Source organism: Carettochelys insculpta, chromosome 9 (genome assembly GCF_033958435.1).
Source record: "Carettochelys insculpta isolate YL-2023 chromosome 9, ASM3395843v1, whole genome shotgun sequence".
Lineage (NCBI taxonomy): Eukaryota > Metazoa > Chordata > Testudines > Carettochelyidae > Carettochelys > Carettochelys insculpta.
This window is the reverse complement of record NC_134145.1, coordinates 2,133,017-2,160,571: the sequence shown is the minus strand read 5'-3', so window position 1 is coordinate 2,160,571 and position 27,555 is coordinate 2,133,017. Positions and strand designations below refer to the sequence as shown.

At 51.5% G+C, this 27,555-nt stretch overlaps 1 protein-coding gene across 12 annotated transcripts in view; it reads right to left on the bottom strand.

Moving 5' to 3' along the window:
- ST3GAL3 (ST3 beta-galactoside alpha-2,3-sialyltransferase 3) overlaps positions 1-27,555 on the bottom strand; it is a 355,629-nt gene that overhangs the window by 19,320 nt on the left and 308,754 nt on the right. For all 12 annotated transcript variants that reach the window (XM_075002691.1, XM_075002688.1, XM_075002694.1 and 9 more), the window contains one exon: positions 26,146-26,292. In XM_075002691.1, coding sequence (XP_074858792.1) covers positions 26,146-26,292 — 147 coding nt within the window. The remainder of the gene's footprint in view (positions 1-26,145; positions 26,293-27,555) is intronic.

The following is a 27,555-nucleotide window of genomic DNA, read 5'->3' as shown; positions in this document are numbered from 1 at the left end:
GTACAAAAAACAGGCCTACTCCAGCCCTGCAAAGACTGACGGGACAACCTGGTATTGTGTCACAAACACAAGTTGCCATGTGCCCCAGCAGTTGCAAACATGCCCTTGTTGAAACTAGGGGGCTGAGTTGCACTCTTTGGCTAATGTTCTTCGGCAGAAGGAGCTTGTTGAGAGGGAGCTAAGCTCTGCCCTTTATCAAGTCCAGACATGTTCCATAAAGAGACTTCATCCTGTGGGGAACAAGATCAATTTCTCCAGATTCATATACAGGCTTAGAGCATCCTGCTTGATGGGAGTGATTCCAGAGGCGCATGTCATCGACGTGAGGAAAGAATACCATGATTTCTGAGAACAGCCTCCGGGAAGACAACAGGCAGAAAGCAGAACCTGGCTCTGGTAAAGTCTGTGACTGAACGTGACACAAAGAAGTCTTCTGTGAGGATTTATTGGTATTTGCAATCGTCGTGAGGTGGAGTGGCCCCTCACTAACCCAGAGGGGGAAGAACCACTCCCTGATCCCTGGCAGGCTGAGCCCCACCCCTTGCCATCATTAGCCGGCAGTCAGGGGTGGGACAGAAAGTATAAAAGCTGAGCCCAAGAGCTCAGCTGGGTCCCAGCGCCTGGAAGAGCCAGATGCCAACCCTGAGCCCCCAGGCTGGGCGGCTGATGCAGCCCTGTAAGAGGCTGAAGACTGGCCGAGACCCCCGGGCCCGCAGCTGGACCTCACCAACGAAGAGCTAGGGAGGGAGACCCTGCTCTACCCAGGCACAGAAAGGAGGCCCGGCCTTTTGCTGCACTGCCCTGAACTGGCGCCTGGGCTTGGACTATTGGAACTGTTTGCCGACCCGCCCGGCGGGAGGACTCCTCTGCGTGCACCTCCTGACTGCTGGCCTGAGGGCCTGGCCTACAGTCACCCGCCCTAAGTCTGCACCTGTGCGACTGTTTGTTCGGCCTTATCACAGGCCCAGCCCTGCGACCAGTGTGACTCTTGGGACTGATTCCTCAGCGACAGCTGCAGTGAGGTGGAGTGGCCCCTCACTGACCCGGAGGGGGCAACCCCTTCTTGAGCCTCACCAGGCTGCACAAACTAAGCAGCTCTGAAGTCAAAGGAGGGAAGGTGAGCAGTAAAATACAGACCCTGGACTGCATCAGAGCGACTTCCACTCCACTGTGGATGTTCACAACTCCACATTAACTGCCCATAATGGGCCACCTCCCGCATGAGTGAACAGACCTTGTCAGCTCTGTTCCGCCCCTCCCCGACTGGGACTCCCTCCTTTCCATAGCCTCCGCTGGACCCCCCCCCATGCATCTGACGAAGCAGGTCTTTGCCCAGGAAAGCTTATGCTGCAAAATATCCGTTAGTCTATGAGGGGCCACAGGACTCCTTGTTGTTTTCATCACATGCCAGACACCCTCTGTCTGAACGTGGCTGGGAAGGAACAGAGGCTGGCTCGCCTTGGAACAGGCACTGGCTGTGTGCCCAGGCTGAACAGGCCCAGCTACCCTACAGCTCCACTCAAAGCCCCAGGAGCACAGGCGCCTGACGCCCACAGGGACACGCCTGGAGGAAATCACTCCCCCTTTCTGGCTGAGCAGAGCAGAGCATGAAAACGCACCTCTAACACTGGCGAGCTGGGCTGTCTGCACAAGGGCTAGACCCTGCAGCTGTACAGGCTAACGCCTGTGCTCTGCCACAGGCCAGCTGGCTCTGAGCTACAGCGGGAGAGCAGGGACTTCACTCCCCCTGGCACGCGGTCTCAGTGCCCGGGGGATTACACCCCATTCTGGGTGGAACTGAGCGCTGCCAGCGCTTAACACCGCACAGAGCTCAGAGAGGGCTGGGCCTCGCCGGAGGAGCTCACCCCTCCGCTGACTCCAGGCCACACACCCCACATCTGCAAGAGACACCCAAAAGCACCTCTTCGCTTTCCCAGCCCCCGGCCCAACTCATCCTTCTGCGGCTGGGGGCTTCTCCAGAGCCTGCTCAGCAGGGGGGTGGTGGAGCGCACGGCCAAGGTCCTGAGAGGCGCACTCGCTCCACGCTGGTCAGGGCAGGAGGAACCCCAGGCCCTGCCCCCTATTTCTACTGGGCACGTTCCCGCTGCACTGGGAGCAGCCAGGGAGGAAGGATGTGCCCTGCTGGCTCCAGCCAAAACCCCAGGGCACGACCGCCACAGACACTGTGCCCCAAGACGACGTGAGGCACCTACGCAAACCCTGTGCCAGGACTCACCAGCACAGCGCACACAAGGGAACCCAGAGACGGCGGAGACACCCAGACTGCAGGCACAGGGGTGCGGCAGGAGGTGGTTGAGGTGAATCAGACACTGGGCTGGCCAGCGACCCAGAGCTCGGATTCTGCACGTTTCAGTCGGAACTCCCCCGCCCCACGCCCCTGCCAGCACCCGGGCTGGGATGCAGTGCAGACGGAGGGCCTGGACCCCCCTACCAGGGCTGCCACCCCCCTCCTTGTGTGTCGTGTCCTTACAGCACTGGCTGTGGGGCTCACTGGCCTGTCTTCCTGGCACGAGGGTACGAGTGTGACCACTGGCTCTCGCTGTCCTGCGAGGAGGGGAGAACCTATTATCTGTGGCCACCGAGCCGTATCTTCCTGGTGCCCGGGATACCTGCTCCACCAAAGGGCCTGAGTGCCTTACCTTCCTGGGGCGAATGTACTGATCAGGGCTACTAGCCCTTACTGCCCCACTAAGGAGGGTGAACCTATTCACTTTGGCCATGGGGGCTGCACTACCCAGCTAACAGGTGTGAGTACACTGGCTCTAGCCATTAGGCATCACTGCTCTGCTGAGAAGGGCGAATCTATGAGCTCCGGCCATTAGGCCTTACTGTCCTGCCTTCCTGGGTGAACACACTGGCTGCTAGGCCACACTGCCTTGCTAAGACAGCCACTCTCTTGTTGCTGATGCATTGGGCTGCGTTGTCCTGTCGCATTAGGGCGAATTTACTGACTGTAGCCACTAGGCCTTGCTGCCTGGCCGACAGGGTTGGTTTTGCCTCTGGCCATTGGGCCACACTCCCTGCTAAGTAGCGTGAGTATCTAGGCTGGGACCAGGTGTGCTTGTCTCCCCCATCCCACTCGCCCCGAGGAGATGTGCTGGGAGCCAGACTTTGCACTTCAGTCCCTACATGTGGGTCGCTTTTGCCCTGGTGTGCATGGAGCTCGCCCAGCCTTGCAGTCCAGGAGGGGTGCTGGGTGGATACTGACACTGCAGAGGCAGCGAGCGAGTGGGAAGAGGAGATCGCTGACACTCAGTCGCTTGCCCAGCAGAGCAGAGGGAGTTAACAGCCCTGCCCACGCTGCAGTGAAGCGTAGTCACTCCTTCGCAGACTCAAAGCTCATGCTTAGCTCAACCCATTGCTACGAGTAACTGGGGATGCAGCCGAGTGACCCTTTCCCTGGCTCTCTGACAGCCGCCTGCAATCACACCAGGGTGCAGGAACAGGGAGCACAGCAGTGACTGGAACGGCAGGTGCAGACCCATCAGCTCATGCTTGGTCTGCCCTGCAGGGCTGCACTTGGCAGCTCTCACACAGCAAGGAGGCCACAGCTCCCACCAAGAACACGGCATAAGGATGGTGGCTGGTGCTTCCCCATCCACTCACCGAGCAGGGGGTGGCCCCCGGCACCCAGGGAGGGGTCACCTGCGGGCTGGGATGCAGCTCCGGCACAGCAGAGAGGCGCTCTGGGGAAGGACTTACTCCGCTAAGTGCGGCAGGGCTGCCAGCACTCTGCCGAGGTGCTAAGCCGAGGCCGGCTGCCTGCCTGACAGAGGCTGATAACACCCCCGCCCCAGCTCCTCCTGGGCCAGGCAGGCCGGGCCAGTGGGTGACAGCCCTGCGAGACATTATCCTCTCCCGAGCCAGGGTTGTGCAAATCTCAGCTGTTTCCGTAACAGGGCAAAACAAAGGGTTACAAGGAAACTGGGGGCTGCAGTGGCCAATTTTCATAGGCTGTGAAGCCATCTACGGTGATGTGTGCCACAGACGATCTGCACCAGCACAGGGAGAAAGGCCACTGCCATGGGCAAGAGGAGCGCTCCTGCTCCTGCTCATTTACGTGTGCCGAGCCCTTCCGGGCGCCGCCGGCAGTGATGACAGGCTCCAATCTCTCAGTGCTGCCAACAGGAGCAGTGAGTAAACTGGTGGGCTGCACCTCAGGGCCCAGGGTGCCCCACCCAGAGCCCTCGGGGGCACTAGTGCATTAGCTGTCTCAGCAGCATCTTGCACCGGGGGCAGGTGCAATCTGGGGAGCACTGCATGACCCTCCCTGCCGCCCCACAGTGCCCACGTTCCTGGCCTGCCAGGGACACCGCGAGGCCGGGCTCCATGGGTCCAGCAGCACAGCTCCTACCGGCATGTCCGCCGAGACAGCAGACTGGTCTCGCGTGGGCACCTTCCACCCCTTACAGACACCTGATCCTCCCGCTGCAGAACCCCCGCAAAGGGCGAAATTCTCTGGTCCCGTCTGCCTTTGGGCCACCCGGTGTCACACGGACATTTGAGACCACGGTGCAGCCGGCAGGACCTGATGTTGCCAAGGTCCATTGGGGGGGTGAAGATCCAGAAAGTGCCCCACAACTGGCCAGCCACCCCTGCGGAAGTCTGCAGGACCTGGGCTGCAAGGAGCTCACAGGGGCCTCTGGGTGCGAGGCCCTGTCAAAGCCACCAGTCTGTCCTCCCACAGGGTATAAGAGATCCCATTAGCCACCGTAACCCACTGTGGCAGATGGACTCACGCCAAACCAATGCAGAGTTCCTGCACGGCCATACCCAGGGGCCCATGTCAGTGGCATGCAAACAGTCACATAAGCACATCTCTATGCAGACACGGGGGCCGGAGTCCAGCAGGTCCAGGGCAGATCCCACAGGGGACTCGGGCTTGCCTCTCTGGGGCTAGTGGCAGTGGGGCACGCTGTTAATGGATGTCACTGGATCCCACCCAACGGGCTCCCCTTGCTGCCCCACAGCTTGTCCGTCACACAGCACACAGATACCACGGTGGGGAATGGTTCACTCATGCATTAGGAGTCGGGACCGAACCTGCTCACTAGCTGCTGCTGACCCGGGCAGGCTGCTGCAAACTCTGCAGTCTGCTCGCTCCCAAAGAGGGGCATTGGCCACAGTGGGTCCAGCCTCCGACACTCCCTCCCGCAAGCGTGTGTCCCATTCTAGCTCCACGCAGCCTCCTGCCACCATGCAGCACGTGCCACCTGACCACGCTTCTTCCGTGGACTTGCTGTCCTCCTCTGGGCCCATCTGGCCCCAATTACATCAGCAAAGCAGAGGAAGTTCCTGAATTCACCCTCTATTATGTTCTGGACAAAAAGCTTTGAGATCAGCCGTGAGTGTTTACTTACCCTCCGCACCCACCCTGCGAAAGCCCTAACATCCCCATGTTAATTGGCAGCATATTGTTACCATCTGTGGTGTGCTGGGGAGCCCAGACGTTTATTTAAGCACTGCAAACAAAGCGCAGTATTATTGCTCTTGAAGAGTTCATGTCAGCCTGGGTTACCGAGGAGTCTTTCTGTCCTGATCCTCCCGCCTGAAGGCAGCCTGACAAACCTGAGCTGGGCAGGGAGCCAGTCAGCCCCCACGCAGACTCCCCAGAGGGAAGGCTGACCCTGCAGTGTGATGCTGCTTTATTACAGCTCCTCAGGGCTTTTCCTGGCCTTCCCCAGCAGCCCCTTCTGACAACACAGAGCCTTCGTGCACCCCTGGCTGCTCAGGGGCAGGCATCTCCAGAGCACAGCGCTGCCCTGAGCCGGCTGCAGCCGTGCAGATACAGGGGTGTCTTTCCCAGCAGCCTCCCCCTCTGGACTGATACCCCTGCACTATGGGGGCCAAGAGTGCTCTTGGAGAATGAATCACGATACCTAGCCCTGCACGGTCCCAGGGCAGCTCTCCAGTGACATGGTCCCTACTGAATCAGCAGCTATGGGGTCCACCCTCCCACCCTGCTGTAACTGCTGAACCTCTGGGCAGCTGCAGGAGTGAGCCATGTCCCGCTGGGATGCAGGCAGCCCTGGCAACTCCCTGGGGGCAGAGCTTGAATTATGTGAACCATCATATCTGCCCCACATGGGACCCTTCTCCCTCTTGTAAGCTCTGATGGAACCACTGCATCATGCCTGTGTCTGCCTAGCCCTGGCACACCTGCAGGGCTCCTGCTGACCCAGACGGCCCTTGGACACAGTCTGACAGAGGTCTCCCACAAAGCCTGCTTTTCAGAACGCCTCATAAACCAGTCTTCTTGTAAATGTCCAGATCAACTTTCCTGAAGTGAAACAGCAGGTTCCAATTAAGTGCTCCAGGTTTCCCAGTCTGATGTGTGTTAAACAACCTATCAAAACCTCACAAACTTCAGTTCACAGCAGCCTCATTTCCGGATACTTGCTGCGCCTTTCTGAGCAAATGAAATGTCTTCGCTCCTGAGACACTGTGCTTAAAAATATAACCGCATCCAGAGAAAAGAGAGGTCTGGTGGTTTCTGTCGCTCCCCAGGGCCTGGAGTGGGCTGCTCTGTCCTAGGGCAAGTGTAACACTATAGCCAATATGGGTTTTCTACAGCCATATTGAGAGGCCTAGAGCTCTTCTGCAGCCAGAATACAGAGCACCAGCCAGTAACTGTGAAGTTACAGGTCACACACTCACATCCCATCTACCTTTCAGTACAAGAGTATCACATCAGGCTGGTAAGACGACCACATCCTAATGCCACCCACTGTCACCAGATAAAGAGAGCAGATCTCAAGGTGGGTAAGGAAAACTTAGTTAACAGCATTTCATCTGGCAAGCAATGACTTCTCAATAGCTGAGGTTGTGGAATCACCATTCTATGATGATTGTCTTCACTTTCCTACTGTTTTCTGTGTGATCTCTGTCTGGTTTATAACTAAACAAAACAGCAGTCATGTAGCAGTTTGAAGACTAACAAAATGATTTGTTAGGTGAAGAGCTTTCATAGCACAGACCAACTTCTTCAGATCTATATAGTTTCCAGTCCAGACCCAGATACATAACACAGAGGTCCAAAAGAATTTCAATAAAAACTGACAAATCAAATACATGTACTGAAGGTGTGGGAACAGAGAGGTGGCCAGGTTAGTCTGTACTCCAGCAAAACAAAGCAGCAAAAATGTAGCACTTGAAAGATTAACAAAATGATTTATTTGGTGATGAGCTTTCACGGGACAAACCCGCTTCTTTAGATCAATCTCATTTCCAATACAGACAGCGCAACAAAAATTGACAAATCACATAGGATAGAAGAAAGGGGTGAGGGATGGGGGGATGTTAATTGTCCTATCTGAGATAATTATGCCCATCAAAGGAAAGGAAGCAGTCCTTGTAATGCGTGAGGTAATTGATGGCTCTGTTCATACCACATGTTAATGTGTTGAATTTGAATATGTATTCTAACTCACAAATCTCTTGCTGTAATCTGTTGTTAAATTCTTTTTGTTCCAGGGCACGAATTCTCAGTTCTTTAACAGACTGGGCCACTCCATTGAAGTGTTCACTAACCGTCTTATGTGTATTGAGTTTCTTGATGTCTGCTCTGTGTCCATTTATTCTTTGGTGAAGGTTTTGCCCACTCTGTCCAATGTACATAGTGGCAGGGCATTGTTGGCAGATATAGAATATATAATGTTGCTGAAAGTGCATGAGAATGAGCCTTTGATCTTGTAACTAACATGGTTAGGTCCAGTGATGGTATCCCCAGGATAGATATGTGGGCAAAGTTGGAAGCGGGGTTTGTTGCAAGGAAAAGTTCCAGGATTAGTATTACTGTGGTATAGCCTGTGATTGCTGGTGAAAATCTCTCTCAGATTAAGAGGTTGTCTATAGGAAAAAAACAGGCCTGTCACCTAGAGCCTTCTGGAGTGTCGCATCCTGATCCAGAATAGGTTGTAGATCTTCCATTCTGCGTTGCAGGGGTTTGAGTTGGGGGCTGTAGTTGATAAGTGGTGTTCTGTTGTTGATCTTCTTGGACCGATCTTGAAGTAGCTGGTTTCTGGATATTCATCTGACGCTGTCACTTTGTTTTTTTTTAACTTCTCCCCGTGGGTAATTCAGCTTTATAAATGCTTGGTAAAAGTCTTGTAGTTTTCGGTCTCTATCAGTAGGATCGGAACAGATGCGATTGTATCTAAGAGCTTGACTGTAAATGGTGGATCGCGTGGTGTGAGCTGGATGGAAGCTGGATGCGTGTAGGTAAGTGTAGCAGTCAGTGGGTTTCCGGTAGAGTGTGGTGTCGATGTGGCCATCAGTGATTTGTACTGTGGTATCCAGGAAATGTATTTCTTGTGTGGAACAGTCAAAGCTGAAGTTGATGGTAGGATGCAGGTTGTTAATATCTCTGTGGAATTCTTCCGGAGTCTCTTTACCATGGGTCCAAATGATAAAGGTGTCATCAGTGTAGTTTAAGTAGAGGAGGGGTTACGGGATGGCAGCTAAGGAATCATTGTTCTATGTCGGCCATCAAAACATTAGCATACTGTGGGGCCACGCGGGTTACTTAGGCGGTTACATAGCAGTGCTGCTAATCTGGAGGTATAAATTGTCCCCAGATTGGAAATAGTTGTGGGTGAGAACAAAGGTACATAGGTCAGCCACCAGATTAGCTGTGGTAATATCAGGGATGGTATTCCTGATAGCTTGTAGTCCATCTTCATGTGCAATATTGGTGTAGAGAGCCTCTACGTCCACGGTGATAAGGATGGAATTGTCAGGAAGGTTTCCAATGTTTTGTAATTTCCTCAGGAAGTCAGTGGTATCTTGGAGACAGCTGGGAGTGCTGGTGGTGTAGGGTTTGAGGAGGGAGTCTACACAGCTGGACAGTTTGGTAGTAAGGGTGCCAATACGTGAAATGATCCAGGGCTTCCAGATTTGTGGATTTTAGGCAGTAAACAGAATAATCCAGGTCAGGGCTCAGAGAGTGTGTCGGAGTGCACTTGGTCTCGAGTGGAGGCAGGGAGCCCTTTAAGTAGATGGTGTAGTTTCTTTTAGAATTCCAAAGTTGGATCCGAGGAAAGAGGTCTGTAAAATGTGGTGTTGGAGAGCTGTCCAGCTGCTTCCTGTTCATAGTCTGACTTATTCATGATGACTACAGCACCCCCTTTGTCAGCCGGCTTGATTTAATGTCCAAGTTATTTTTGAGACTCTGGACAGCAAAGTGTTCAGCACAGTTGAAGGAGTGAGCTGAAGGTTGGGGGATGTTAAGTGTCCTGCCTGTAGCCCTGGTTTGTAATTGTTCCCATCTGCTGTATAATTAATTTTGTTATGTTTAAACCAGTTAAGGTGGTGGGATTTGATTAGTTAGGGAGTTCCATTACAGTAGGTTATGATTGGTTAGTACAATTATACTAAACTAATTGGTCACGGTACAGCTAAGCAGGACTCAAGTTTCACTATTTAAACTGCAGTCCAAGAAGGAAAACCACAGGGAAAGGAAAGCAGGAAGAAGGAAGGATGGGAGAAGGAACATCTTTAGGGAAGAACCTGGGCAGACTCACCCCCAAGTGAGCACTGCCAGAGCCTGAGGTGCAGCAACCAGCATCCAGAGAGTGACTCTGTCTGTCCCAACAGGGGAAGTCTGCCTGCCTTGTCAGGACCGGTGAGCATGATACTGTGTGCTTAGCACATGTTCTGCTTCTTGGCAATTGTAAATAAATAGAGAATAAGAATATTACTGCATAAGGCTTTTTCAGAGGCACAGACCCTGAAGACCCGCAAGAATTACACCCTGAGCCCAAGGAATTGGGTAAGAGTGGGAGTTTGAATTAACAGGGTCACAGCTTGAGCCCCACGGATTGGGTGAAGGCGTGTGTGTCCCTGAAGTACGGAAAGGATAAGAAATTTGTGTGGGAAACAGAGCCACTCCAGCAAACTGCAACGGGTGGGGTAAGAGGGTTCCTAGCTGGAGGAAATGCCTTGTGTACAGACGCCATGGCTACAGCAGAAATCCAGAGCATCCAGAACTGCATGACAGGACATGTGTGCATGTGCAGTGGAATGCTGCCAGTGGCCTATGAATCTCTGCACCAGAGCTGCCCCTTCAATGGGATCTGGCCACCGCTGTTAATGGGACTCTCCAGCTGCATCAGAAGTGAGTTTCCTATCTCCAGGCGTCCAGCACACGGCACTTGGACAAAAATCAAAGCCCTCATTGCCAGCGCTTCCAAACAACTCCCTTGTCATTCAGAGCACAACAAACGATGCCGTTCACCAGTTGGACCGGCTGCGCTAACACAGCTTGGGGCTGCCTCAGTTAGGAGCAAATGGTCACGTAACCTAGCACCAACCAGTGGCACTAACTCCCTGACCAGAACTCTCTAGCTCAGAGGTTCTCAAACTGTGATCCATGGATGAGCTCTAGTCAGGTGGCCCGTAGACCAATTCCTCTACGGTTTTCTGCTGAAAATAAGCTGGTTCTTGGGGAGAAAAATGGCATCAACAAACATCTTGTTGCTTTAAGTAACAGCTTAAAGATCACGTTCCAGTAGAAACTGAAGCAGAGCACCGGCTACATGACCTTTTTGGGACCGCAGGCACTGAACTGCCCGCTGCATTGTCCAATAAGGCCCAAGAGGGACAAACATTACAGCCAGAACTTTCAAAGACATTCCCTAACTGAGTTTCAATTCAAAGAACTGGAGAGTACTCAGAATTTGCAGACAAAGCAGCGTGTTTCCCGGTGTTATTTGCTGCTACGTACCTGTGCCCGACAGGGCTTTCATCACTCACCAGCCTCACGTCCAAACACAGAATCAGGATGAATGCTGAACCTGACCTGAGGCTAAAGCTGACGAACATTGCCCCCGACTTCCCTGAGCTTTGCTCACGCACAGGCCCATCCATTGCATTAGAAAGGTAAGGCTGCTGGCATTAAAATACCAGTTGTGCACGTTTCTTTGTAGAGCACAAGCATTAGTTATGAAGGATTTTTTATCTAGTGCCTTTGTCCAAAGCACTTTGAAGTAGTTAGCCAATGGTACAAACCACGTTAGGGAAGATCATTAAGTGACCTGATGAGACCCTCAGCAATTTCCAAGTGGTCCATGAATAAAAAAGTTGGCAATCCACTGGTCTAGCTAGCCAAGTGCTGGATGCAGGACCGAGCGTTGTAAGAAGGACCCAGAGACAGCGCGTTTGTGAGCAGCCAGGAGATTCAGTTCTAGAAGTTGGCTCAGGAATGCCATAGAGCAGTGTTGTCCAAGAGTAATTCACTGGATCGCCACAGCCCTCCCCGCCCCCCAGCCAGGTGCTGCCCCACTGCCAGGCACCCCTCCTTACTCACTGGAGATGTGTTGCGTGAACTGTGCTGCAGCCCACAAACTGCCCTGAAATCCCCGAGCCACGCTGCAGCCTGTGAACCCTGCTGTGGTCCCCAAGCCATGCAAACAACACTGCGGTCCCCGAGCCGTGCAAACGACACTGCAGTCCCCGAGCCGTGCAAACGATACTGTGGCCCCTGAGCCGTGCAAACGACACTGCGGCCCCTGAGCCACCTGAACTGCACTGCAACCCCCAACCTGCGCGAATGGCACTGCAGCCCCCGAGCCGTGCGAACGGCACTGCAGCCCCTGAGCTGCCCGAGCCGCGCTGCAGTGCCCAATACACACAATCCCCCGGGCACTGTGCACAGGAGGCAGAAGAGCGGCCTTGTCCCACCACGTGGTGGGGCGCCCCACCTGTGCGGCTCTCAGGCGCATTCGCCACACGTGGTGAACGGGGAGTGTATTGGGCACTATGGCCATAGAGGGACATATGAGATTTGTAACACGTTTTATTACTCTCTCCCCCATGTTGCAGGCAGTGACTAAAGACTCACGGCTGACGTCTGCCTGCAAAGGGAGAGGACATACAAAACTATCTCCAGAAGGCACAGAGCTAAGAATCGGGAGCGCCTGCTGTGGGCTCCCTCCCAGCTCTGAGTGCTGGCCTGCCGTACAGCTCACTCCCAAGCACCAAGCCTGGGGAGCCGGTCTGTTACGGACACAATGTTCCAGCTGGTGAGCAGAGCCGTGTGGCGGAGACTGATGCTCCCCATCTGTGGGCAGTGCTGTCCCTACGACTCGTCCTGCACGCAGGCAGCTCTGCAGAAGACACGAGTGCAGGGCTCTCCTTTGGAGCGCCCGGCGCGCGCCCTCCATCGCCCCAGCCTGGAAAGGGTGGTGCAGCAAGAGGCGATTCAGAGAGCCGCAGGAAGTGCTCAGGAACCGAGAAACACTTGGACTAGCGTAATGCGGCCGCGTGCAATCTGGAAGTGCCTCTTTTGAAACGCGTGCTGCCCCTATACTCGGGGGCCTTTGGAAGGGACCCCCTGGACTTTGAAAGCCCCTTCTTCCCATTTGGTTTTGGGAAGAAGGGGGCTTTCAAAGCCCAGGGGGTCCCTTCAAAAGGTCCCTGTCTACACAGCTGGTGTGCATTTCGAAAGCAGCACTTTTGAATCGCATGCAGATCCCATTATGCTAATGAGGCACTGCATATTCATGGAAGTGCCTCATTAGCATCTACTAAAACCCCTCATTACCATGCCCCTTCCAAAAGGAGGGGGCTAGTGTAGATGCGGCCTTGGAATTTAAAAGAGGTAGAGCGGGAGCTTCTAGTACCCTTCTCTCATAGCCCTGGAGTCAGGCAGCAGGTTGTGATGCTCAAAGGTCATATCTTAAAACAGATAAAAGGAGGTCGTCCCCCTCCTTGCCCCCGCTGGCCTTTCTAACCACAGAGTTAGAGACATTTAAAAAAGCTAGACTCACACAAATCCATGGGTCCAAATTTAATGCACCTAAAGGTACTGAGGGAATTGGCAGACGTCAGTGCATCGTTGCTGAGCCTTTGGCCATTATCTTTGAAGACGCTTGAAGATCAGGCGAGATCCCAGATGACTGGAAAAAGGCAAATGCAGTGCCCTTCTTTAGAAAAGGAAAGGAGGACAATCCAGGGAACTACAGACTGGTCAGCCTCACCTCGGCCCCCAGAAAAACAAGGAGGGGATCCTCAAGGAATCCATTTTGGAGCACTTGGAAGAGGGGAAAGTGATCAAGAGTAGTCAACATGGATTCACCAAGGGCAAGTCATATCTGATTAGCTTCTATGATGAGGTAACTGGCTCTGTGGACATGGGGAAGTCAGTGGATATGATAAGAACATAAGAACATAAGAACGGCCATACTGGGTCAGACCAAAGGTCCATCCAGCCCAGCATCCCATCTGCCGACGGTGGCCAATGCCAGGTGCCCCAGAGAAGGAGAACAGAAGACAATGATCAAGTGATTTATCTCCTGCCATCCATCTCCTGCCCTTGTTCTGAGGGCTAGGGCACCATACTTTATCCCTGGCTAATAGCCATTTATGGACCTAACCTGCAAAAATTTATCAAGCTCTTTTTTAAACCCTAATAGAGTCCTGGCCTTCACAGCCTCCTTGGGCAAGGAGTTCCACAGGTTGACTGTGCGCTGTGTGAAGAAAAATGTCCTTTTATTAGTTTTGAACCTACTACCCATCAATTTCGTTTGGTGTCCCCTAGTTCTTGTATTATGGGAAAAGGTAAATAATTTTTCTATATTCACTTTCTCCACACCATTCATGATTTTATATACCTCTATCATATCGCCCCTCAATCGCCTCTTTTCCAAACTGAAAAGTCCCAGTCTCTCTAGCCTCTCCCCATATGGGACCCGTTCCAAGCCCCTAATCATCTTAGTCGCCCTTTTCTGAACCTTTTCTAATGCCAATATATCTTTTTTGAGGTGAGGAGACCACATCTGCACGCAGTACTCAAGATGTGGGCGTACCATAGTTTTATATAGGGGAAGTATGATATCTTTTGTCTTATTATCGATCCCTTTTTTAATAATTCCTAACATCCTATTTGCTTTACTAACTGCCGCTGCACACTGCGTGGATGTCTTCAGAGAACTATCCACTATAACTCCAAGATCCCTTTCCTGATCTGTCGTAGCTAAATTTGACCCCATCATGTAGTATGTGTAATTTGGGTTATTTTTTCCAACATGCATTACCTTACACTTACCCACATTAAATTTCATTTGCCATTTTGCTGCCCAATCACTCAGTTTGCTGAGATCTTTTTGTAGTTCTTCACAATCTGTTTTGGTTTTGACTGTCCTGAACAACTTGGTGTCATCTGCAAACTTTGCCACCTCACTGCTTACCTCATTTTCTAGATCATTGATGAACAAGTTGAACAGGATCGGTCCCAGGACTGACCCCTGGGGAACACCACTAGTTACCCCCCTCCATTGTGAAAATTTACCATTTATTCCCACCCTTTGTTTTCTGTGTTGACGATAGCAAAGCTTTTGATAGTCTCCCACAACATTCTTGCTCATAAGTTAAGGAAGTCTGGATTGGATACGTGGACTGTAAGATGGACAGAATTTTAGCTAGACAGTCAGACCCAACGGGTAGTGATCAATGGCTTGATGGCTGGTTGGTGGTCGGTTTCAAGTGGGGTGCCCCAAGGATAGGTTCTAGGGCCAGTATTGTGCCACCTTTTTATTAATGACCTGGATGAGGGGATGGATTGTACCCTCAGCAAATTTGCAGGTGACACTAACCTAGGGGGTCAGCTAGATAAATTGGAGGGTAAGGACAGGGTCCAGAGTGACCTAAATAAATTGGAGGATTGGTCCAAAAGAAATCTGATGAGGTTCAACAAAGACAAGTGCAGAGTCCTGCACTTGGGACAGAAGAATTCAAAGCATTGTTACAGGCTGAGGAACAACTGGTTAAGTAGCAGTGCAGAGGAAAAGGACCTGGGGATTACAGTGGATGAGAAGCTGGATATAAGTCAACAGTGGGCCCTTGCACCCAAGAAGGCCAATGGCGTATTGGGGTGCGTAAGGAGAAGCATTTCCAGACGAACTAGCGAAGTTACTATTCCCCTCTGCTCGGCACTGAGAGACCACATCTAGAATATTATATCCAGTTCTGGGCCCCGCAGTATGGAAAGGGTGTGGATGCATTGGGGCGAGTTCAGTGGAGGGCAACGAAAATGATTAGAGGGCTGGAGCACGCGAGGAGAGGCTGCGGGACTTGGGCTTATTTAGTTTGCACAAGAGAAGACTGAGGGGCAAGGGAGGATTTAATAGCAGCTTTCAACTTCCTGAAGGGGGCTCTAAAGAGGACGGAGAGAGGCTGGTCTCAGCGGTGACAGGCGGCAGAACAAGGAGCGATGGTCTGAAGTTGAAGAGGGAGAGGGGCAGGTTGGATATTAGGAAAAACTCTTTCCCCAGGAGGGTGGTGAAGCACTGGAATGTGTTGCCTAGAGAGGTGGTGGAATCTCCATCCCCAGAGGTTTTTAAGTCCCGGCTTGACAAAGTCCTGGCTGGGATGACTTAGTTGGGGTTGATCCTGCTTCAGACGGGGCTGGACTCGATGACCTCCTGCTGTCCCTTCCAGTCTTAGGATTCTATGATTCCTCACCCAGCCTCTGTCTCCCTACTCTCACCTCCACTAACACCCCAGCCCTTCCTGCATGCCCAGCTTCCACTCCTCACCTCCTCTCCTCACCCAGCCTCTGTCTCCCTACTCTCACCTCCACTAACACCCCAGCCCTTCCTGCATGCCCAGCTTCCACTCCTCACCCAGCCTCTGTCTCCCTACTCTCACCTCCACTAACACCCCAGCCCTTCCTGCATGCCCAGCTTCCACTCCTCACCTCCTCTCCTCACCCAGCCTCTGTCTCCCTACTCTCACCTCCACTAACACCCCAGCCCTTCCTGCATGCCCAGCTTCCACTCCTCACCCAGCCTCTGTCTCCCTACTCTCACCTCCACTAACACCCCAGCCCTTCCTGCATTCCCAGCTGCCACTCCTCACCTCCTCTCCTCACCCAGCCTCTGTCTCCCTACTCTCACCTCCACTAACACCCCAGCCCTTCCTGCATTCCCAGCTGCCACTCCTCACCTCCTCTCCTCACCCAGCCTCTGTCTCCCTACTCTCACCTCCACTAACACCCCAGCCCTTCCTGCATTCCCAGCTTCCACTCCTCACCTCCTCTCCTCACCCAGCCTCTGTCTCCCTACTCTCACCTCCACTAACACCCCAGCCCTTCCTGCATTCCCAGCTTCCACTCCTCACCTCCTCTCCTCACCCAGCCTCTGTCTCCGCAGCCTGGCCTCCAGTCACATCCCAAGACATAGGCTAGATGAGGAGAGGAGTGGAATCTGGGAATGCGGGCAGGGTTGGGGTGCGCCTGCAGCCCAGGGTGGGGAGACAGAGGCTTGATGAGGACCTCAAAATCCTGAGGGTCAGGGAAAGAGGTGGCTGGGCAATGAGACAAACTGTCTCTGTGTGGACAACGGGACTGGAATGAGTAGCCAGGGCAGGAAGACAGGGCTGGAGCAGGTTAGAGACTATGGGGAGGAAAGAGTTAAACTTGGGGGACGGGAAAAGTCTGTGCCAGGAATGGAATCCAGAGGTCAGGAGTCTTACCACTCCTCTGCTTCAGCAGATATCTGTGCAAAGCCACCACAAGTACTTGTTCACATGGATCAGACCTACTGCAGCTATCAGCTTCTCTGGTTAGTCACGTGGCAGGGATCTGCGTGGTTCACTGAAGGGCTGCAGAACGATATGGGTATCAACACAATGCTGCACGACAGGTGTGATTTGTCAGCCTGCCTTTTAAACAACTCTGGGAAATTACACATACGCACAAGTGTGGCAAAGTGAAGCACTCGGAAGTTAGGAAATGGCCCCTCAGTCCATGCACAGGATTTGCCCAGGGGATGAAGCAGGGCTGTGCAGTGAAGGAAGCTGTTGTCTGGAGGACCCTGCCTCATTCAGCACAGGCCCTGGGGATGAAGCAGGGCTATGCCGTGAAGGAAGCTGTCATCCGGAGGACCCTGCCTCATTCAGCACAGGCCGAGCACACCCTGGGGATGAAGCATGGCTGTGCGGTGAAGGAGACTGTCGTCTGGAGGACCCTGCCTCATTTAGCACAGGCCGAGCACACCCTGGAGATGAAGCAGGGCTGTGCGGTGAAGGAGGCTGTCGTCTGGAGGACCCTGCCTCATTCAGCACAGGCCGAGCACACCCTGGGGATGAAGCAGGGCTGTGCAGTGAAGGAGGCTGTCGTCCGGAGGACCCTGCCTCATTCAGCACAGGCCGAGCACACCCTGGGGATGAAGCAGGGCTGTGCAGTGAAGGAGGCTGTCGTTCGGAGGACCCTGCCTCATTCAGCACAGGCCGAGCACGCCCTGGGGATGAAGCAGGGCTGTGCAGTGAAGGATGCTGTTGTCCGGAGGACCCTGCCTCATTCAGCACAGGCCCTGGGGATGACGCAGGGCTAAGCAGTGAAGGAGGCTGTCGTCTGGAGGACCCTGCCTCATTCAGCACAGGCCGAGCACACCCTGGGGATGAAGCATGGCTGTGCGGTGAAGGAGACTGTCGTCTGGAGGACCCTGCCTCATTCAGCACAGGCCGAGCACACCCTGGGGATGAAGCATGGCTGTGCGGTGAAGGAGGCTGTCGTCCGGAGGACCCTGCCTCACTCAGCACAGGCCGAGCACACCCTGGGGATGAAGCAGGGCTGTGCGGTGAAGGAGACTGTCGTCTGGAGGACCCTGCCTCATTCAGCACAGGCCGAGCACACCCTGGGGATGAAGCATGGCTGTGCGGTGAAGGAGGTTGTTGTCTGGAGGACCCTGCCTCATTCAGCACAGGCCGAGCACACCCTGGGGATGAAGCGAAGGAGACTGTCGTCTGGAGGACCCTGCCTCATTCAGCACAGGCTGAGCACACCCTGGGGATGAAGCAGGGCTGTACGATGAAGGAGGCTGTTGTCCGGAGGACCCTGCCTCATTCAGCACAGGCCGAGCACACCCTGGGGATGAAGCAGGGCTGTGCGGTGAAGGAGACTGTCGTCTGGAGGACCCTGCCTCATTCAGCACAGGCCGAGCACACCCTGGGGATGAAGCATGGCTGTGCAGTGAAGGAGGCTGTCGTCCGGAGGACCCTGCCTCATTCAGCACAGGCCGAGCACACCCTGGGGATGAAGCAGGGCTGTGTGGTGAAGGAGGCTGTCGTCCGGAGGACCCTGCCTCATTCAGCACAGGCCGAGCATGCCCTGGGGATGAAGCATGGCTGTGCAGTGAAGGAGGCTGTCGTCTGGAGGACCCTGCCTCATCTGTTGCAGAAGCTGGAAGGTGTGCAGTGAATGAGGCAGGGGCAGCAGGGTGAGGAAAGGACGCTCTCATGGCTAAGGGAGCTGAACGCTCTCCTGAGCGACTGGATCCTATCCTGGCCTCTGCCTCCGAGTTGCTGCGCACTGCAAGGCAAGCCCCTAACTGTGCCCCCTCGTTCCTGGGTGTGGGGTCTGATCAGCACAAGTCCTAAGCCCACAGCACTGTAGCTGAGGTCGGTACCAGAGGTGCTCCGCAGGGCATTCCGTAACCGTAGCGGAAGCACTCTGAAAATTCTGTGATTCAAATTGGACACTCAAAATTAGCAGCTATGTGCTGTCTCTCCCCATTTGTAAACGAGGTGACAGTCCTGTTAGGAGCTGCTTGGAAAGGCCAGTGCAGCCGGAATGGCAAAGCTGCAGCGAGCAGCAGCAGTCAGAGTGCTCGCATACCTTCCCCCTCCCCTCCCTTCCATGGGCGTCACACCTTCCGGGGTGGGGGTACGACGGGAACGTGACACCTCAGCCACCTCTGTTCCTTCGCCTGTGTGCTCCAGGAGGCGGCGGGTGGGAAGTGTTGATGTGCCCACTGCCTATTCTGCCCTCGGGGCAGATTAGTGAGCAGTCCTCTGGTCTAGGCAGGGGGGCACAGCGCCCTCCCCGAGGAGGACAGCAAGACTTCTGTGGCAAATCTCCCATCAGCCCTAAGGAACAGTGTTTATGCAACGGTGGCCAGAGGTCCACGTTGCCATTCTGCACAGCTCTGCTAGAGGAATATGCCTAGACACAGCCCCGGAGCTCTCTCTGATGGACAGGAATGCATTCTAATGCACTGAGGGAGAGACAATGCCATTCATTTCTAAGCCCTGTTGATGCATAATCTAACCCACCTTGGGAATGTTTGCACAGCACTAGCTTTTCCCTTTTCCTTTCTTTCATAAGAAATAAACATTTTTGGCAACTGTGTAAATTGTTTAAATCCGTGTAAATAAAAGGCTAGGAGCCTCCGAACATCCAGAGTACACAACTAGCCTCTGCAGTAGGAGTGTGGGGTTTGGGAAAGGAAACTGGGGAAATTATAGACTGGTTTGTATGAAAATCTGAGGTCATCTTTGGTAAAGAGAGAGAGAATGTTTGAAGAACTATCTTATCTTTACAAAGACAGTGACTGATAGCTCACCCATTAATGCATGTAGTTCACTGACATGCCTGACTGAGGTGATGCCTATCAAAAAACTGTCTTAACAGATGAATGAAATAAATCACAGCTTCTCAAAGGCTTTGCGGGTGAGCTATGTTTAAACACAAAGATGGCATAGGTATCTTACTGGCGGGTACAAAATTACTTAGGCCCTTTAAAAACCTTTCAACTATATCATTTATAAACACTGATTTGCCCTCGATGGTATGTGATATGCTGACAGGACTAAGAACTGCGTATTTACTGAAGAGAGTGAAAGACGTGCTTCTTCTGAGGTACAGTCGATACTACAAAATGTAGATAAATGGTGCTGGATATGGACCAATAGAATCACCAGGTTGGAAGAGATCTCAGTAGGTCATCAAATTCAAACCCCTGCTCAAAACAGGACCAATCACAACTAAATCATGCCAGCCAGGACTTAGTCGAGCTGGGACTTAAAAACCTCGAGGGATGGAGATTCCACCACCTAAGTAACCTAATTCCACTGCTTCACCAGTCTCCTGGTGAAACAGTTTTTCCTGATATCCAACTGAGACCTCCCACTGCAACTTGAGATCATTGCTCCTTGTTCTGTTATCTGTCACCACTGAGAACAGCCTCTCTCTGTCCTAGAAATCCACACTTAGAAATCCACAGCAACACTCTTGGCCATTTACGACTGTACTTTCATTGGGTGGACTCTTCCCTGGAAGGTGCTATACACCTTGTACTAGCAAACTCTCCTCTAGCAATCCCAGAGTGCTGTTCCCCAGGCTGGTAGATGAAGAGACAGAAGATCTGGAGCGGAACAGTCCTGTATTGCTGCAACAACTAATGGCAGAGGCTCTATTTATCCTCTCAACAAGTGACGTAAATCTGGACACCACAGTAGTCTGGCCACTGCCACAATCGTAATGTTGTCCTGGTGCTCTTCTCTTCTCTTTCTCTGAATGAGAGGCAACGCACACATTAAGCCCTGACCCTAGAACACAAGGAAGGCTTCCGATACTTAGTCCCTGTCGGATCTTGAACAGAGTTTTGCACACTTCCTGTTGCTGCTGGACACCAAAAGCTCTCTTATTGGACCCCCAGAACCTGGAGAAGTCTGCCCCCATTTTGTTCATCAGAGGCCTCTTGTGCTTCAGACACGATGGCCTGTTCAGATGTTCTGCAAAAGTACTTTGCTCCCCCAAGATGTGAATTGCTATGGGGTGAACACCACGCCCTGTACCCCAGTTCCAAAAGCTCTTTGTCTCCAGCCACAGCAGTGGAGAACAAGCCCCACCCCCAACTTCTTCTCCCAATAATATAATGCCGTCATTATTTTCTGTTACCACCTGAACTACCCTGGGTTTGATGGCGGCAGAAATGACTAGAGTCAGGCTGATTGCTCTCAGCTGTGATATATGCCAGGTAGCTTCCATGTTTGGTGGCCCATAAGCTCTGACTAACAGCTAAGTACAACTGATGGCAGGGGAGATAGACAGGTGTGCAGTTCATCACATTCTGAGCATCTATCCAGCACATTAATGACGCTAATACCTGTTGTGGAATTTCTATTTGCTGCGGAAGCCTGGTTTGCCAGTTACTGCTAACCAGCGCCAAAGACCCACAAGCTGATGATGAGCATACGATGCCCTGACCTGGCTGATCCCAGCAAACCCAGGAACTCTAGTGAAAAAAGAGAATTATTTGCAATATGGAGATATACTGATCTCATGGAGCTGGAAGGGACCTTCAGAGGTCATGGAGTCCAGTCCCCTGGCCTCTCAGCAGGACCTATCACCTTCCCTGACAGATTTTTTTTTTTTTTCCCTTTCACCCATTTTCTCCAGGTCCCTAGGTGGCCTCCTCAGGGATTGAGCTCACAGTCCTGGGTTTAGCATGCCCATGCTCAAACCACTGAGCTACCCCACCCCTCACTGGGTGAGGTGGAGACTGGGAAAGGAGATTGTGTCAGACACCCCTGCTTTACCAAGAATGGGTTATGACTATATGTATGCATAAGTCACAGACTGTTTGAACAAAAGATGTCTTGTGACCTGTCGTTTAATGTGGTATAATCTGCTGGATTGCCACAAAACAAAGAAAATGCTCCCTGAGACTGCTGGATCTGTAAAGCCTATTTCTGTGCTTGTATCATTTTTGTAATTCCAAATGTTTGTCTCTGTGAAGACCTCAGCAAGAGGGGTGGCTACCCCATGGAGACAGGATGGCTTGGGAGGGGAAAGCAGGACTTAGCCAACAAAGAGCCTTCAATGAGTGTCAGTCCACATCTGAGGAACTGTGCTGCCACAGTCAGACCAGAGTCATTGTCTTGATGGTCACCTGATAACAGGTAGGACATCTTGATGTCACCCTCCTATTTGTGAGTACTTTGGTGGCTGATCAGTCCAATTCTAGAGCTTCAGGTCTTATTACAGATGGGACAGGTGTTAGTAGCTGTTGGAGGGGTCCAGGGCAGTTTTTGACACTCTTTTCTCCTTCTCCGCCTCTCCTCCTCTACCCTGCAGCAGGTACCCTCAAACTGCATCCCCACCCCCACAGATTACTGTTCTTCACTGGGGATGGTCTTGGGCAAGGTTATTCCAAGTGTCAATGCCCTGCCCCAAGCTCACCAGTTGCCGAAGCCTCATCTACAGAGCTGGCTCATCCAGACCCAAGAGCATGCGAGCTGAGGAAGACGCTCTCCACCCCGCCTAGGAGGGTGCACGTCAGCTCCATCAGTGTGTTCTATTCAGCAAAATCTCCCCCGGGTTGGCTCTCTTCAAAGAGGCTGACGCTGCAAGCTGTCTTGCCAGTCAAACCTTGGCCCAAAGGGCTGTCTGTGACCCAAGAGGGCACCGCTTCAGTGCATTTCCTTTCCTGACCCTTGCCACTGAGCTAGATGTGGAAGAGGAAGATGTACCCTTCCTTCTAGTAGACATGTCTGGTGCCAGCACTGAGCTATGGGCTTTCCTGGAATCTTGTCCTTTCCAGGCTCTGGTAGATTCTGCCGACAGTGCTTCTTGTCACAGAATTGCTTGCAGCCTGTTTTGTCTGGTCTCCTTTGCCCTCAACGTGAACACTGAGAAAAACTGAACAGATGAAGGCGAGTGTCCTTCACTGGGACATGGGAGGCATCTAGCTTGTATATCTGATGCTAGCAATACTAGCAGACAAAATACACCTCTTCTGAAACCGGATTTGTTCTTCAGGTCCACATCACCTAACTTACTGTAACTTTGTTCTTATCTGACTGACAGCAATTTAACTGCTTTATGCTTAGAGTTCAAGCCAGCTAACTCAACACAGCTCTGAAGGGCTTTGGGGTGCCGCACTGTCACAGCCAGAAGGATCTGAAGCTGCGAGAGCACCACATCCTGTTTGTAAGTGAACCTTGGAATTTCCTGAGTTCACGGAAGGGAGGGCGAGGGAGGCGTGTGAGCTGCTGCTAGCCAGCGCTCTGCTCAGGCTGTACCCCAGAGCACCCCAAATATTCAATATCAGAAGTATGAAGCAGTGACACAAAATGAGCTCAAACTAGCTACAGGCATAAAGGGAAACAAGAAGGCTTTTTATAAATACATTAGAAACAAGAAGACAGCCAGGGACAGGGTAGGGCCATTGCTCAGTGAGGAGGGAGAAACAGTAACAGGGAACCTGGAAACGGCGGAGATGCTTTATGACTTCTTTGTTTCGGTCTTCACTGAGAAGTCTGATGAAGGAATGCCAAACACAGTGAATGCTAGTGGGAAAGGGGTAGGATTAGAAGTTGAAATAAAAAAGGAACAAGTTAAAAATCACTTAGAAAAATTAGATGTCTGCAAGTCACCAGGGCCTGATGAAATGCATCCTAGAATACTCGAGAAGCTGATAGAGGAGGTATCTGAGCCTTTATCTATCATCTTTGGAAAATCATGGGAGACAGGAGAGATTCCAGAAGACTGGAAAAGGGCAAATATAGTGCCCATCTATAGAAAGGGGAAAAAGAATAACCCAGGAAACTACAGGTCAGTTAGCTTAACTTCTGTGCTGGAAAGATAATGGAGCAGGTAATTAAAGAAATCATCTGCAAGCACTTGGAAGGTGGTAAGGTGATAGGGAACAGCCAGCATGGATTTGTAAAGAACAAATCATGCCAGACCAATCTGATAGCTTTCTCTGACAGGATAACGAGCCTTGTGGATAGGGGAGAAGAGGTGGATGTGGTATACCTAGACTTTAGTAAAGCATTTGATATGGTCTCGCATGATATTCTTTTCCATAAACTACGCAAATGCAACTTAGATGGGGCTGCTATAAGGTGGGTGGAAAACTGGCTGGATAACCATACCCAGAGAGTAGTTCTTAATGGTTCTCAATCCTGCTGGAAAAGTATAACAAGTGGGGTTCCACAGGGGTCTGTTTTAGGACCGATTCTGTTCAATATCTTCATCAACGATTTAGATATTGGCATAGAAAGTATGCTTATTATGTTTGCAGATGATACCAAGCTGGGAGGGGTTGCAACTGCTTTGGAGGATAGGGTCAGAATTCAAAATGATCTGGATAAACTGGAGAAATGGTCTGAGGTAAACAGGATGATGTTTAATAAGGACATATGCAAAGTGCTCCACTTGGGAAGGAACAATCAGTTTCACACATACAGAATGGGAAGAGACTGTCTAGGAATGAGTACAGCAGAAAGGGATCTAGGAGTTATAGTGGACCACCAGCTAAATATGAGTCAACAGTGTGATGCTGTTGAAAAAAAAGCAAACATGATTCTGGGATGCATTAACAGGTGTGTTGCGAACAAGACACGAGAAGTCATTCTTCTACTCTACTCTGTGCTGGTTAGGCCTCAGCTGGAGTATTGTGTCCAGTTCTGGGCACCGCAGTTCAAGAAAGATGTGGAGAAATTAGAGAGGGTCCAGAAAAGAGTGACAAGAATGATTAAAATTCTAGAGAACATGACCTATGAAGAAAGGCTGAAAGAATTGGGCTTGTTTAGTTTGGAAAAGAGAAGATTGAGGGGCAACATGATAGCGGTTTTCAGGTATCTAAAAGGGAGTCATAAGGAGGAAGGAGAGAACTTGTTCTTTTTGGCCTCTGAGGACAGAACAAGAGGCAAGAGACTTAAACTGCAGCAAGGGAGGTTTACGTTGGACATTTGGAAAAAGTTCGTAATTGTCAGGGTGGTCAAACAGTGGAATAAATTGCCAAGGGAGGTTGTGGAATCTCCATCATTGGAGATATTTAAGAACAGGTTAGATAGATGTCTGTCAGAGATAGTTTAGACAGTACTTGGTCCTGTCATTAGGGCAGGGGCTGGACTCGATGGCCTCTTGAGGTCCCTTCCAGTCCTAGCATTCTATGACATTGTGTGAGCTTGATAAGTGTGCAGTTACAATCAGTGGGAACAGGCAGAGCACCCTCAAAGGAGAAAACCGGGACAAAACCCATTCATCTCACAGAAGCATTGCGAAAATAAATCACATACAGGAAGCCTTCAGAGATTCCAGTGGTAAGCTCCAGAGAAGCCGGTGAGGAAATGTGCAATGCCGTGTGCCGAGCAAGGTTTGAACAGCGCGCAGTAAACAAGGAAGGGGGCCGCACACCGAACAATGAGGAGAAAACAAACACCGAACAGCTGTTCATTCTGAATGGTAACAGAGAGGTAGCCCTGTTAGTCTTACTCCAGCAAAACAAAGCAGCAGAGACGTAGCACTTTACACTTGACATTTGAGCTGTTCATTCTGTGAGCACCACCCAGCCTGGCAAGGAACGAGGCAGGCGTGGGGTGGAAACGGTGGTAGGTAATGGGCGAAGCAATGACTGTGCCACTGTAAACACACACATAGGGACTGAATTCAGATTGCACGGACGTTCATGCTGACATCTCCTCAGGTTTGAGTGCCTGACCCTATAACTTAACAACGCTACTGTCATGCAATTCCTGTCTGCACAACATATATATGCTTTGCAGCTTCCTCCAAAACAGCACACACCAACCCCACTGGGGACAGGGTACTGAGCTACAGGCCTCTTGGTCTGATCTGGTCTGGCAATGGCTATCATTCCAAAGACGAGCATAGGAGCCTGGCTAGATAAAATACATCTCTCTAAACTTTAAGATAGAAAGGGTCCCGGACAGTCTCATACATCTTAATCTCCCACATCTTCCCTTTGAAGGCTAGATCCCAGTCTGGGCTGCATACAAAGCCAGGACACCCCACAGAAAGGAATTAACAGTCTAGCTCAGCATGACTTTGGGGGAACCAGACCTAAAATATTGCATTCAAATCATGGTCTGCTAGTTGCCAGGAGGGTACTAACCAACCGAAGGAATCAGAAGAGGAATAAATGATCATGGTGCCAGAGGGATGAATTCAGTTGGGAAAATTAATGGAACACTTGGTCAGATGGTAAAACACGCCCAAGTCAGAAATGCCAAAGTTAAAGCTGGCTAGACAGCCTTAACGCTGCCCCGTTGGGTGCAAGCACCATTAGGGTACAGTCTGACTGAGTAATCACTGACTGTCTCCCAATCATACAACATGCCGCATGTTTCCTGAAGTCCTTGCACACATGGAGGATCGTGGAATGTTCTCATGCTGCTAATTTATACTATCAGCCTTGCTCTAATGGGCCAATCAATCTTGACCAACAGGTTTTAATAGGATAAATTCTGTTGTCAGCACCCTCTTATTTCACATTTCCTTCTCAACCAGCAGCAGATGTGTAAACAAACCAAGTTCTGGTGTTGTCATCTTTGTCTGCCCTCCCCTCCTCTTTCTGTGCCCCAGCTTGCACCTACCCCTCTCCCCATCAGGCCGTTGTTGAAAGGCAGACCGATGAAGCTGAAAGCTGCCTCCTGGATGAAGTACGGGTTCAGGATGCGAATCTCATGAGGTTCTCTTGGGACACGGGTTGCCACTGATTTCCAAAATCCATCAGATGCACTCTAGGGAATGGAAAGGGCAAAACATGCACAGAGGATTAGATAACACCGATGGCATGACCTGGCCACCCTCAGAAAACCCACCAGGACAGCTGTTCTCATTCTCCCCTTTTGCATGTCATTAATACTGGTCACAGCTGGTCAAAATCACTAGCCAAACGTTCAAGAAAATCTCTAACTGATGCCATATACCAGATACTCCTCCTGAGTGACAGCTGATTTCCCAAGTCCCACCTCTAGCCTAGATTTACTGTCACTCCCTGTTGGGTCATCCTTGAATTAGGTGGTAAGCTTCTAATAGGCTTATAAGCGACTGTCCTCTTGCTCTGTAAACTGCCATGCATAGTGCTGAATAAAACCAATAGACAAACCAGAAATAACAGGGGTAACTGCCAAGGAGAGGTGGCCATGTTAGTCTGTATCTTCACAAAACAAACCAGCAAGCTGTGTACTCCCGATACACTGGCGTTCCTAGCCTAGAGTGTTCGCTCAGCAAGCCCGAGAGACCTGTGCGCTGGGCACAGCCAGCTTACTTTGGAAGTTGCTTTTATGAACGCTTCTCCTGCTGTACCAACCTGATTTGTTCCTGTTTTCAGAGCTACCCTGGAGTCACTAGCTTCCAGAAATACTCCACAGCTGCAGAAAGTGCAAGCCATAAAAAAGGAAGAGGGTACAGGGCATCGGGATAGGGACGATTTAGAGAAAAGTGTCCTACTTTTCTTCCAGTGTCTACTGGTCCTGGGAAACCACTGGGCATTAACAGACACTAAGAAAGAAGAGACAAAGAGGGAACACTCATTCGTGATCATTAGCAAGAACAGGGAGAAGGTGGCTGATGAAATGACTGATAGTTTCTCTCCATTTTAATCATAGCCATTCTGTAGCCATCCACCAAATCTCACGCTTGTTAAAGGGCACCTGGTTTTCTGGGCAGTAACAAAGCAGTGCTGAGCATCGGTGAGATTTCCTAGCTATTGGCAGACACAGCTCCACAACGATCTGGTAGCCTTGTCCTCAGCTTTTTTAGCAGACTGTTTACCTTTACGAATACACACCCAGATATAATGTTGCAGGCATAAGACAGAACTGCTGAGGAACCTGTGGGATCTAGACCACAGTTACAAGGGAGTACTCTGGATTGCTGCCTCAGAGGAAAGCAGATCAAACCCGGGAAGAACGAGAGGAGTTTTACCCATTAGCAGTCACTATGCAGTAACAAGATTTGCTAGCTGAGGCTGCCTGTTTGTCACATGTATCCAAGAACCT